The sequence below is a fragment of the Arachis ipaensis genome, chromosome B6 (assembly GCF_059453495.1).
Source record: "Arachis ipaensis isolate K30076 ecotype BB chromosome B6, ASM5945349v1, whole genome shotgun sequence".
Classification (NCBI taxonomy): Eukaryota; Viridiplantae; Streptophyta; class Magnoliopsida; order Fabales; family Fabaceae; genus Arachis; species Arachis ipaensis.
In genome coordinates, this window is record NC_142441.1 from 143,012,677 (window position 1) to 143,024,308 (window position 11,632).

At 34.0% G+C, this 11,632-nt stretch overlaps 1 protein-coding gene across 2 annotated transcripts; it reads right to left on the bottom strand.

Annotated features, from left to right (window-relative positions):
• Positions 1–1,142: 1,142 nt before the first annotated feature.
• Positions 1,143–11,298, bottom strand: LOC107605207 (uncharacterized). Of its 2 annotated transcripts, none has more exons than XM_088491855.1 (16): positions 11,113–11,298; positions 10,135–10,527; positions 9,960–10,045; positions 9,047–9,201; positions 6,909–6,973; positions 6,599–6,793; positions 6,423–6,477; positions 5,597–5,842; positions 5,364–5,497; positions 4,320–4,509; positions 4,134–4,193; positions 3,800–4,048; positions 2,701–2,959; positions 2,422–2,627; positions 1,764–1,811; positions 1,143–1,573 (listed from the first exon to the last, which is right to left on the bottom strand). In XM_088491855.1, the coding sequence occupies exons 2-16, from the start codon at positions 10,236–10,238 to the stop codon at positions 1,283–1,285; spliced, it is 2,343 nt and encodes a 780-aa protein (XP_088347981.1). In that variant the 5' UTR covers positions 10,239–10,527; positions 11,113–11,298; the 3' UTR covers positions 1,143–1,282. The 2 variants fall into 2 exon arrangements, with proteins under 2 accessions (XP_088347981.1, XP_016162480.1); XM_016306994.3 differs by having other exon boundaries at positions 1,764–1,814.
• Positions 11,299–11,632: the final 334 nt, after the last annotated feature.

An 11,632-nucleotide genomic window follows, 5' to 3' on the forward strand; every position in this document is an offset into this window, starting at 1 on the left:
TTGTCAACATCCACCACAAACGTTATATCTTTTTTTTTTTTGGTTGTCCACAGTATCATCCAACTCCGACAGAACAAGAACTAATTCGTCGCGAATCTGAGATCTATTTAAAGATCTGTTGCTGGCCAATGGGTTGTTGCATACACAAGGCAGAATCCAAACCCCCGACACTTGTTTAAGCGGACGAGTGAGCTGACCACTCAACCAACTCAACTTAGTTCACAAACGTAATATCTTTATTCTATAGTCTTTACCACCTCCTGGGTTTACGTTGTATCCCTTTAAAAGGAAAAATCAGAATTCAGGGGATAGGGGAGTTTGTGACTGATGAACTAACCTAAAGAGAAACATTAGAAGAGAAAAACAGAATTAAAAGAATTAAAGCAGAAAAGATAACTAAAATATGTATATCAGAACAGTTTGGACTTCCATTTCCTGTTCTAGATTTCCTATTGGGACATAATGAGACTATATTTAGGCGGGCACAATTAAAAGCTCTCGTCTCCATCCACAGCAAGGAGGTACAATTGCCTTATCTGTTATTAAAAGTTAAGCGGAGATAAAGTGTAAAATCTTTACACCTCATAGAAGACAAATGTCATTAGCCATTTTATAATCTTAGTTTAAATATATATGATACTTGGTTTCATTTTATAACAATTTGCCATATTTCAGAAACACTGCAATTAGCATGTACATGACTATCAACGTAATTATACGATTCTCTGTTTAGTTAGTTAATGGAAAGTTTTAAGGTATATACAAAGAAAGTTGAAATTAATCCTAACATTTAGACCAATCTAAAATAGAAAAAGCCACGCAGGACTGTCGCAAGGAGAACCCCATATATAATGGCTTATAAGAAAAAAATTACTAACGGTGATCTAATTACCTAGAATAATTACATCACATATTTCAACCATTTCCAAGGATATACATGTGAACGAAACAAAAGTTTCACGGTGAAAACTCAGGTGCAGTTGATTTCACGTGAAATTAATAGTTGAAAGCCGTTAGATGATTTGACTGATTTGACTAAATTTTCATCTAACGGCTCTCAACTATCAACTTCACGTGAAGTCAACTGCACTTGAGTTTCCACCAAGTTTCACAGCCTACTAAACATAAACGTGTAGATGCTTTGGCCAACACAGCAAGATTTTCTCCATTATTTGAATACCACGTGGCACGTGCTGAAATCTGAGCACCATTGTTGTTTGTAGCTGATAAATGAAGTAGAACACCTTATGTCTCAGGATAGCAGTGCAAATCAAAGGAAATCCTATCGAAATAGCTCAGGAAAAGACCACATCAAGAACTTGGAAAAGATGTCAGACTCCAGGAATTCGATATGTGCAGCACGCCCAATGAAAGAGTTTAAATTCTTGCCATAGGCAGTGGTATCAAAATTGACATCACAGCGCATAAATATTCTTCGTTCGGAGGGATTGGCGTAGATCTGTTCCAAACAACTATTCAGCATTTCCATGAACACAATCCCCTTCCTTGAAGTGTCATGTGAGGCAGCCAGGCACGTCTCAATTCTGGCAGAATGGTATGGCACGTACCCGTCCTGGAAATAGCATTACCAGTTAACAGCAAACTGACTTAATCCTGAAGTAAAAGCAAACTACCATGCATACTCTTAAAATTATTATGTGCCTCTATCCAGACAACCTAAGTTTTTCAGGAAAAAAATGATTCATTACAACACATATTTTCTTTCTACGAATGGATTCAAGAGTCAGGAGAGAAGGGACTACCTGTGGGGAAGATATCAAGATAATATTTTTAAAATGATCCAATGTCTTCTGCTGAAAGAAAGAAAAAATAGAAAGTGAACTCCATTAGAACCTCGTCAAAGCAGTTAACTCACCTATGACAGGAAAATGCTTAGGACCATTAAATCAACACTTGTTCTTTAATATGCAACTAACCATGTATACATTTAAGCACCATAAAAAACAGTATACATTAATTCATTATTTATTTGAACCAAAAATAGCTCATCTGCATGAACATAAATTAAGAAACATATTTCAAAAGATAAGGCTTGTTCACTGCAATTGAAAGTTGTGGGGTCATAGTTATTGTTATGTGAAAAGTAATAGTTATTGAAATGGAAAAGCAAAAAAAGGCATACTACTAACCTAGCCGTTTTGCAAACATTTTGTAGGATAAATTGTCAAGAGATTACTAGCAGTTTGGAAGAATTCATTATGTAAATTGTTGATACCATATTATAAAAATCAAATCAACATTATTTAATGTTTTCAAATTCAAGGAAACCTTACTTGAGCAAACAGTTGATGGTCAAGCATAGTAAATGCTCATGGTATAAGAGTGTAAGGTATTCAAGAGTAACAAATTATAGCTTATGCCAGTCACTTAATCACATACTTCAAAGAAAACTTCCCGTACCTTACACAGCTGATAGATGAATGTATTTTGGATATCTGGATCATCTGTGAAGGTGAGCTGATGAATGCACTGTGTGCCTCTTAGTTTCTTCAAGACCCATAATCCAGAATTAAACAAGGAGTTTGAACTATAAAGATACCCCAAATGAGGACCCGACAGTGAAACATAAGTATATAGATATCTTAAAAATGGCTCCATGATGCTCTCTGTAACCATAGGATAAAATTTAGTGCCAACTGTCAACGTATGAACATTGGAACATTTGAAATTATGAATTACCTGCAATCGCTGTTCTGATAATGAGGTTACCAATAGAATGTCCGACAAAACTTAGCTTAATATCTCCCAAACTCCCATATCTTGATGCTTTGTCCATTTTCTTTTTAACAAAAGAAATAACCTCCTGAGCTAGCCTTTGTCCCATTTCCCTAAAGTCTCCACTTGTTTTATCTTCATTAGTCTCTGACATAAGAAATTCTATTTTGGGATCAATCAAAAGCCATTGATTTCGAATGAGTCTTAGATCCAAATGATGCCCCTACAACATTTTATGTTATGAAGGGTAAGCATTTCACCAAAAGCATAGATAAAAAATATATATGTAGCCAAATAAATGATGCTTTGCAATCAGTTGAAATGAAAATGCTTCAATTGGATTTTGATGTCTATAATATGTTATATTACATGTATTTTCGCTTATTCTTGTTCCTTCCGAAATAAACAGAAACAAAAACAGTCTTATCACCCAGTAGGTAAAATTGGCTACATGGATCAAATAATACCAATGTGCCCTATTTGGGATCATGTCAGTAAAACTCAACCTATTTATGATTAAATTCTTTTTAATAATTTCTTTCAAAGTTTTATTAAGTCTCCCTATATCCCTACCCATCGAGCTATATCCCTCGTGTCTTTGTTCCTTATACTTTCCATTCTGGTGTGACAATTCATCCATGAAAACATCTACATGTCTACCATACTAAGCTCGTGTTCTTGTTGACTCTTTACCAGCCAACACTGTCTCATACAACATAGCTGATCTATAAATCATGTGTTCTAAGCTTTAAAGATATTGTTTTATAGCATATAAATCCCGAAGTACTATCTCTACAACTTGTCTCCACAAATCTAAATTCTCATTTATATCTTCCAAAAGAAAAAAGAAAAGGCGGAAAAACTGATTGAACATGAGCATATTAGTCAATCCTAGGTCATGGCATGAAGTGTCTGACTCTAAAATCAGCATAGGGGATCAAGAAGAATTCGCTAGAATGAATTAGAAGGAGATTTTGGTAGCTGAGATAGCACATCAATACTTGTCTTACAAACATAAAAGAAGGGTATATTTTGCAACAATTTCAACTAGAACAAGACTTGCCTGAAAACCATGCACAAAGACCACAATCTTCAACACCTGTGCATTACTTAGGGGTGTAGATTTCGTGTCTGTAGAGTCAGAACTGTGCGCTGTTTGAAAGCTATCGGAACTTAGGTATTCAACATTACTCAAGTATGAATTTTCACTCAAAGTCCGACGTGGTGCATTCATCACACGTTCAACAATGACGATTGGTATACGTAAAGGATCCCCGAATATATGCATGTCTTGAATTGATCGACTGTTTATCTACAAAAATGTGATCCATTATTAGGCCATATATAAATAAATGTAAAATATGAGCTAGTGATCACATATAAAAGTTGATAAATACCTTCATTTGTGCAATGCTTCTTCGATGAAGTTCAGCACGTGTAGCTGCAATCTGATGAGGCTGTATACAATTGGTGATAGAAAAAAAAAAAGAAAAAAGAGAAGAGAAAATAGGTTTTAGACTTCTGCTAAAAAAAAAAATTCTTAGTCAAAGCCTTATGTCAAGCATATGAAGGAAAGAGCTTACCTCTTCAGATACCTTCAACAAACTAGGAACTCTTCTATGTCCACCATGATGTGCCGACTCGTCGCTCTCACTTTTTGTATGATGATGAGGCATTTCTACCTTAGAGTACACCATCCATATTGACCATTCAGCTTTCCGATCCTTAGCCCATGTATCACGCAAAAATTCTAGTATCTTTGTTTTGTTATTCCTATTAAGATGTAAATATTAGCAGGTAAAACAGGTTGAGGTGATCTTACATAGGACATGCCCATGTGGGGTCACGAAAGAGACCACGTATAATGTTTTCTCAAATTGCAGGTTATATGCACTAAATATGGAAATATATTCTGAAAGTCCAAGGAAAAGAAGGCTTAATGAGGAGAACAGTAGGTGACAAAATTGCTTATCAGACCCAAGAAAACTTACAAAATAAACACTTTGCAAATCAAATTACATCTGCTTGCTGGAGGAAACACACATACAAAGAGAATTTTAAGTACAAAAAGGATAAGGCTCCTCATGAGAGAGAGAGAGAGAGAGAGAGAGAGAGAGAGAGAGAGAGAGAGAGGTGGTGGTGGGGGGAGCTAAATCTTAAGATAAAATGTGCAACAGTGCTTACCAATTACATCGAATGTCAAATAACAACACCCCCAAGAAATCAACCAAGAGCAGAGCACAAAAGGAAAACCAAAAATGTAAAAAATAATTCTAGCAGGTTAAAAAGGAAAGTGTTAGAACAGATGATCACAAATAAAGCAATTATGTTACAGCAATGAATGCATTGTGCCAAGGGCCTTAAGATTTCACTGATCTGAGGAAAAGTAGAGCCTGCACAACTCTCCAAGACTCTGGTTACTAACAAATGTCACCGACCCATAATTTAATCTCTTCTATTTCTTTATAAAGATTAACTCCCCTAACAGCAGGAAAACTGTTATTATGCTGCTGTAAAATGTTGCAACTACATAGCAAAAATAGCTACAATATTGAATCTGATTCAGACCCGAAACTTAGATACCTATTCTTTCCTGTTAAGTTCTAATGATGTGATGAAAAGCAAACCTGTGGAACTGCAGAAATACGCTCCATAAGTGTGTCAATTGATCTCCCAATATGTGAAAACAGTCCAACAGCTGATCAATTGCCAATAAATCAAAGTTCTCAACATTTAGAAAATCTGGATCACTATTTCTTTCCTGTACAGGAATACAAAGTACAATTAATAAAAAAAAGAAATAGTAAAATTGATATAAATGGAAAGTCAATAGTCTATAGCATGAAACAAAAGTAAGGACCTCAAGATCAATTTGTGGCTTGCCTTGTCCTGAAGGTTCAACATCTGTTGGGAACTGATTTGATTCCAGAACAGAATTTAATAAATTTGTCCTGCTCTTTTTAGATACAAATTCTGTAATATCAATAGGTTGATCAACTACTTCGTTAAGCTTCTGTAGTTCTTCAAGCAATATATCACGAGCTGCGAAGAATGCTTTAACAAACGTGACATTTTTCAAATCGAGAGAAGCAAATTCACCCAATTCCTGGTCAAATAAAGTGTTCTGTTAATGAATGATAAGAGTATCAAAAGAACTAAATCAATTGGAAGAAATATATAACATTCCTAGTTTTTATAATACAAAAACCAAACATTTAACACCACTTTTCTAAATGATTTAGAAAAATACCTCATATAATCTTTATCATATCTTTAAATAGAGTAGATTATACTAGAATATGAAAGTGAATCTTAGACGATATATTATGATTAATTTCTATATATTTCATGATTTTTTTCTTTTATTTTATTATGATAGAAAAATGACCTCATTTCTATTTATTAGGATTTATTAGGATAGATATGTATGTGACTTGTAGTTTTATTTTATATAATAATTAGATGTCTATATATTGTAAAATATTATGAACTTGCTACCTTTTTGTCTGTATATATTAAAGAAAACAGCATTAGCACAAATAATACGCAGGGACACTATGTAAGATATCAGTTATTTTAGAAGCCTAGGGTATAAATCAAGCAAAGAAAACAAACATGAAGACATGCAAAGAAAGATTTTTGCATAAAAAATTTTGTAGATAGCCACACAATGAATTAGAGCATACTTGGTCCAATGTGTCATCGTTTTTATCAGCAACAAGTTCAACATTGCCAGAATTGCTGAAATGGAGCAACTCAACAGGTTACACTATAAAATCAAACATGCAATGGGGAAAAATGCTATCAATTTTAATACATATCTAGTATAATCATACTAAAATAATCAAGAAACATGACAAACCTGGGTACCTTCGATGCCCTCTGGGACGAGGTAGCTTTCAGTAAACTAACATGTACACTGACATCAACAAGCACCGCATGTAGCATATCAAAATGGACCGGACAATAAGAATGCAATCCTAAAAGAGCTTTAGGAGGAATGCGGAATTCGTGGACAGCAGCAGGGTAAGCATCTAGAGAAGATTGCAAGTCAGCACTGTGCAGGATACACTCCAGTCAGTATGCTGATTTTACTAGAATGAGATCAACTTTAAATAAACAAGCATGTGTTTTTGGCTCTTTAAAATAAATATGCAACTTTTATCACTCACCCATTTTCAAATGTGGGAGCATACACAAGCTCAAATTTTAGAATTACAGCAGTTGTTGGTAAGCCCTGCAATTGAGAGCCACATAACACAATATAGTGAAACAAGAATACTGAACACGAGAAATAAATGATGAAAGATATAATTGATGAGTAATAGGTTGCTTAGAATCTTAGAAAGGGTTGAGTAGTTTTATTTTGGTCATTCTATAGCTTGTCTTAGAGATTAAAGCAAAATCCTCCTGACATATTTGATTGGTTTTTACATATAAAACTGTATATGAGCAGATGAAAGTGTCAACATGACAAGAAAAACCTTACAAATATTACAGATAAAAATAAGATAAAAGTAAAACAAGTTCCTATAAAGCATTTATTTACTTGAATATTATTATTTTTTCAATAAAAAAGAATTTTATTAAGATAGGGTAGAGAAGATACAAAAAGGCAGAGGAAAAGACATCCTCCCAAATAGAATAATATAAAGCAAATCAAAACATAAGTGAAACGCAGGTTTCCAATCTCTAAACGTGTCTAAGAGGGAAGTCCTCTAAAGATATCATGTCCTTTGCACCATATAGATGCCTGACGCCTAATTCTATCCCATACAGCAACATTTCCCAAAAATCTATCATTAAAAGTGAGCAAACTGCATTCGAGCCAAATACTCCGAATAGTGGCATATGTTGTACATTACCACAAAGATTTTGCCTCTTTTATATCCCAAAACCCTCAAACCAGGCCAATAGAAGCCGATCTTGCGATATGGGGCACACCAAAGATTCGCCAACAACACCAAACAAAGAACTCCATGAAGGTGCCGGAGCACCTCATCTTGTCATTTTCGTTCTTAATCAGCCATATGGCAGTGCAAAAACAAATGTGAGGTTGTTTTTGAGCTTACCCCACACATAACACACTCACATCAGGGGAAATGGCCTTATGTGGCCTTCTAACCTGCAAATTGCCATTTGTGTTAATTCTGTTGAGCACAGCTCTTCAAATTAATGATTTAACTTTAGAGGGAGCTTTGGATTTCCATATTGGTTTACCGAGGAGGAAAGGGGTTGTGATTGAGGGATTTACTCTGATATGATGTTTTTAGAATTTAATAAACTCAATTCAATACTGGTTATATTGAATGTTGATCTCAAAAATACTTTTGCAATAACTATAAAACCAATAGAGTCTCCAATCAGTAGCTTAAACTTCTAAGAGAGTAGGTCCTTGGCATAATATGAAATCCCCCATGTCCACATAGTCAATAGTTACAACCTTGCTGTTCCCCCTATTATAGCATAAGTCTATTTTCATGGTTCAAATTGTAACACCTTCACTAACAGAATACTACGCTTAAGTAGATATAAAGGTGCAGTATTCTGTTAGTGAAGGTGCTACACAAATCAAGCACAAAAAGGGCTTGCATGATGGGGCTTATATGATACATAAATCAATCATGACTTATGAGCATCATGCAACAACTTAATCATTTAAGAGAGTCAATACTTGACATGACAATTTTTAGAGCAGACAAAAGAAATAGGATATAATCGTGTGGGGAAAAACATAATGATGTCAATTCTTTAATGTGTGATTCTGCCGATCCATCGCTTGTGCCTAGATTGGCTTGACATGCTTGTGTTAGTACACAGTGGATTAGAAGATATTTTGATTCATAAATGAGATCACAAAGTGTCATTTTAAAGTTTTAGCAATCATGATACTGTTTAATTAATCAGCATAACCTGATACTAGAAAAAACTTTCTAGTACATATCTTACATTCCTACACAGTATTTACCCTTGGCACATCAATGGTTTTATATCATAATAATTCACTCTCACATGGAAGAGCCTTTGCAGTTACAAAAATTGGTTGGTCCACATAAACCTGTTAGAAAGCTTGATCAGCAACAACAAATGGTTGTAGTCTGATAGACCACAAGACATAGTTGTTAAAAAGAATAAAAATAAATAAATAAATAACTTGTATAGCAAACGATTTTGGATAGACGTGAAATTTTCTAGAGATGATCTACAACATATAAGCTTCTAATCCAACGGTTAGAATTTTAAAAATTACACAAACAAAAAGTTATTAAAATGTTGTAACATTTACTTAAATTGAGAGAGTGATCATTACCTCAAATCCAATAAGTGGTAAGTTGAATGAGATCATCATACATAAATAAATATCCTGCCTAGCATATTTTATGCGAAAGGGTTGAGTTGAAAAACTGTAGTCTGTATCGTCAATCCTCCAAATACCATATACACTACCAAGACCCAGCTCGGGAGCTGCCAGAAAATAAAGGGAAAAAAAAAAAAAAAACTTATTAGTAATCATCAAAACAAAACTGAAATAGCTCTCTAAAAGCTTTCATACGAAGAACAGTGTAACTTTACAAAATCTAATTTGAAATACAAAATGTCTACAGAATAATAAATCAAGGAACCACAGTCAAATGCATAACCAAGAAAAATCCTTGAAATATTCAATCTATATCTACAACTTACTTTACAAATACCAATTCAATAACCTCCAAGGGAGTCAAATGTTGGTTACCAATAGGCATATATATGTTATTAAAATAGGACTAGACAGGGTTGGCCCTCTTAAGGCAAGTCTTGTTGCTAAATCATATACTCATATTCATGGTCTTAATTATGGCACATTTTCCTCTGGCCAAAATTGCTTCCCTACAGCTCTTTTTTCAATTGCAGCTATTGCAGCAATACATTTTCCCCTATAACCAAAAGTACTTCACTATGGCTATCTCTTCCGCTGCAGCTATTGCAGTTATATCAATAATCAATTGCACATGAAATGCATTTCTTCACAAAGATCTAGAGGGAGAAACTTTTATAGTTCAATCTCCTCATTGTGTTGCTTAAGGGAAAAATGAAAAATCAATAGGGAAGATGATTGAATCATTAAAAAGCTCATCTGCAGTAGATTTCTCATATCTGTAAGGAACTGGTATCTAGAGTAGGAGAAAGACAATAGAATAATGAACAAGCAACATTAATAATAGAGCACAATATTGACCAATTACCTTCATATTGAACCACCCTAACTGGAATTCCAAAAGATGTATTTTCATTATCCTCCCATCTCATAGTAATCTTGATCTGATACCATCTACATAAAAATAAAGTACCGATATCAGTTAACCAAGTAAGAACTCATAACGGAACTTAGAAAGACAAAAAGTAGAAGTTGATGCATACCCCTGCTGGAAAAGGTCGAGGTTGTGAAACCTATGAATGTAGATGCCAATCTCTTGTACAGCTTTCAACATACCTCCTGGCCTGACTTTGACAGAGTTTGCCATTACATTAGACAGCCCTTCTGTTAGCCAGGATCTTCTATTTATAAACCAAAACAGAAGCCTACTTATTTCCTGTAGCCTGCATGCTGCATGTGCTTATATATCTATGACAATACCCAGTAACACACACGTACGTAATCTTTCTTTTGTTTCACATCTAGCATCAAATTCAATTGGCGATTCAGATCTCATGTGCTGCTGATTCTTAGCCAAATTGACCAGCGGTTAAAATGAAAAACTGGATTGAATTTCACAAGATTAGCTCTCAGTAACCTCCTCAATCAACTAAAAGCTGCACATATAGATAAATAACAGAACACAATCACAATGAGCATATAAACAAAAATTAATTATCAAAGGGCTTTCCAAAGAGCCAGCTTTGATCAGAAGCAACTTTAGTATGGGCGCACATACAATGATATAAAGTATTTAGTAGTTTTAAGAATAATAGTAACAATAAAACAAAATACTTGTATACCACAGCATTTACTTCTTAGTTGGTAACCAATTTTTCTTTTTCTTTTTTTTTTTCTCTTCCTTAAATGATATCATGTCATGGCATACACAGTCCCCTTACAGTCAAATTTCTACACTGATAAGTGTTTGCAAAATCTCACAATTTCTAAAACATGGAACCATCTTTTCGCTAAATTCCGTTTTCCTCTGCCTATATACCTATTAACAAGCTATCCAAAATTAAGAACAGCAACAATTAACATTACGATGACTAATTGCACGTAATTAACCATTAATCCCCATAATAATTAAGATAACAAACGAAGTTAACAAAACAAAGTTCCGGTATCAAAGCATCGGTAGAGAGAAAGAAGTTGGAGGGAAAGGCAATTAACAAAAACAAGGGGGAAGAAAATAATACCAAAGGATGAGAGTGAACGAAGCGAGGAACACGAAAACGGTGATCCCAGATTGGGAAATGGGAATGCGTTGGTAGTGTTTCGTAGGGTTTGGTGAGAGGAGAGAAGAGAAGAAGGAGAAAGTGAAGAAAAACTGCCCAAAGGGAAGAGGTAACTGGTAACAGAAAATTGGAAGGCGGAAGCACACCGGTGATCAATGTAATTCGGTAATATTTGATACTCTGAACGACATGCGTTTCGTTTCGTTCATATGCCATGTTCCAACAGTTATTTTATGTGATCCATTTCTTAAGAAATGTTTAAATATTTTATTTTAATAAAATATAATTTTGATTGTTTAATTACATTTATTCTTTTCAATAATTATTCATGTAAAATTTATTATTTTTAATATTATATAATTGGATGTATATATAAAATTATTTAAAATTTTAAAATTAAATTTTTAATAAATATATAATATATAATAAATATGTTAAAACTTTAAATTTTATATTTTAAAAAAAAAATAATATTACCCTC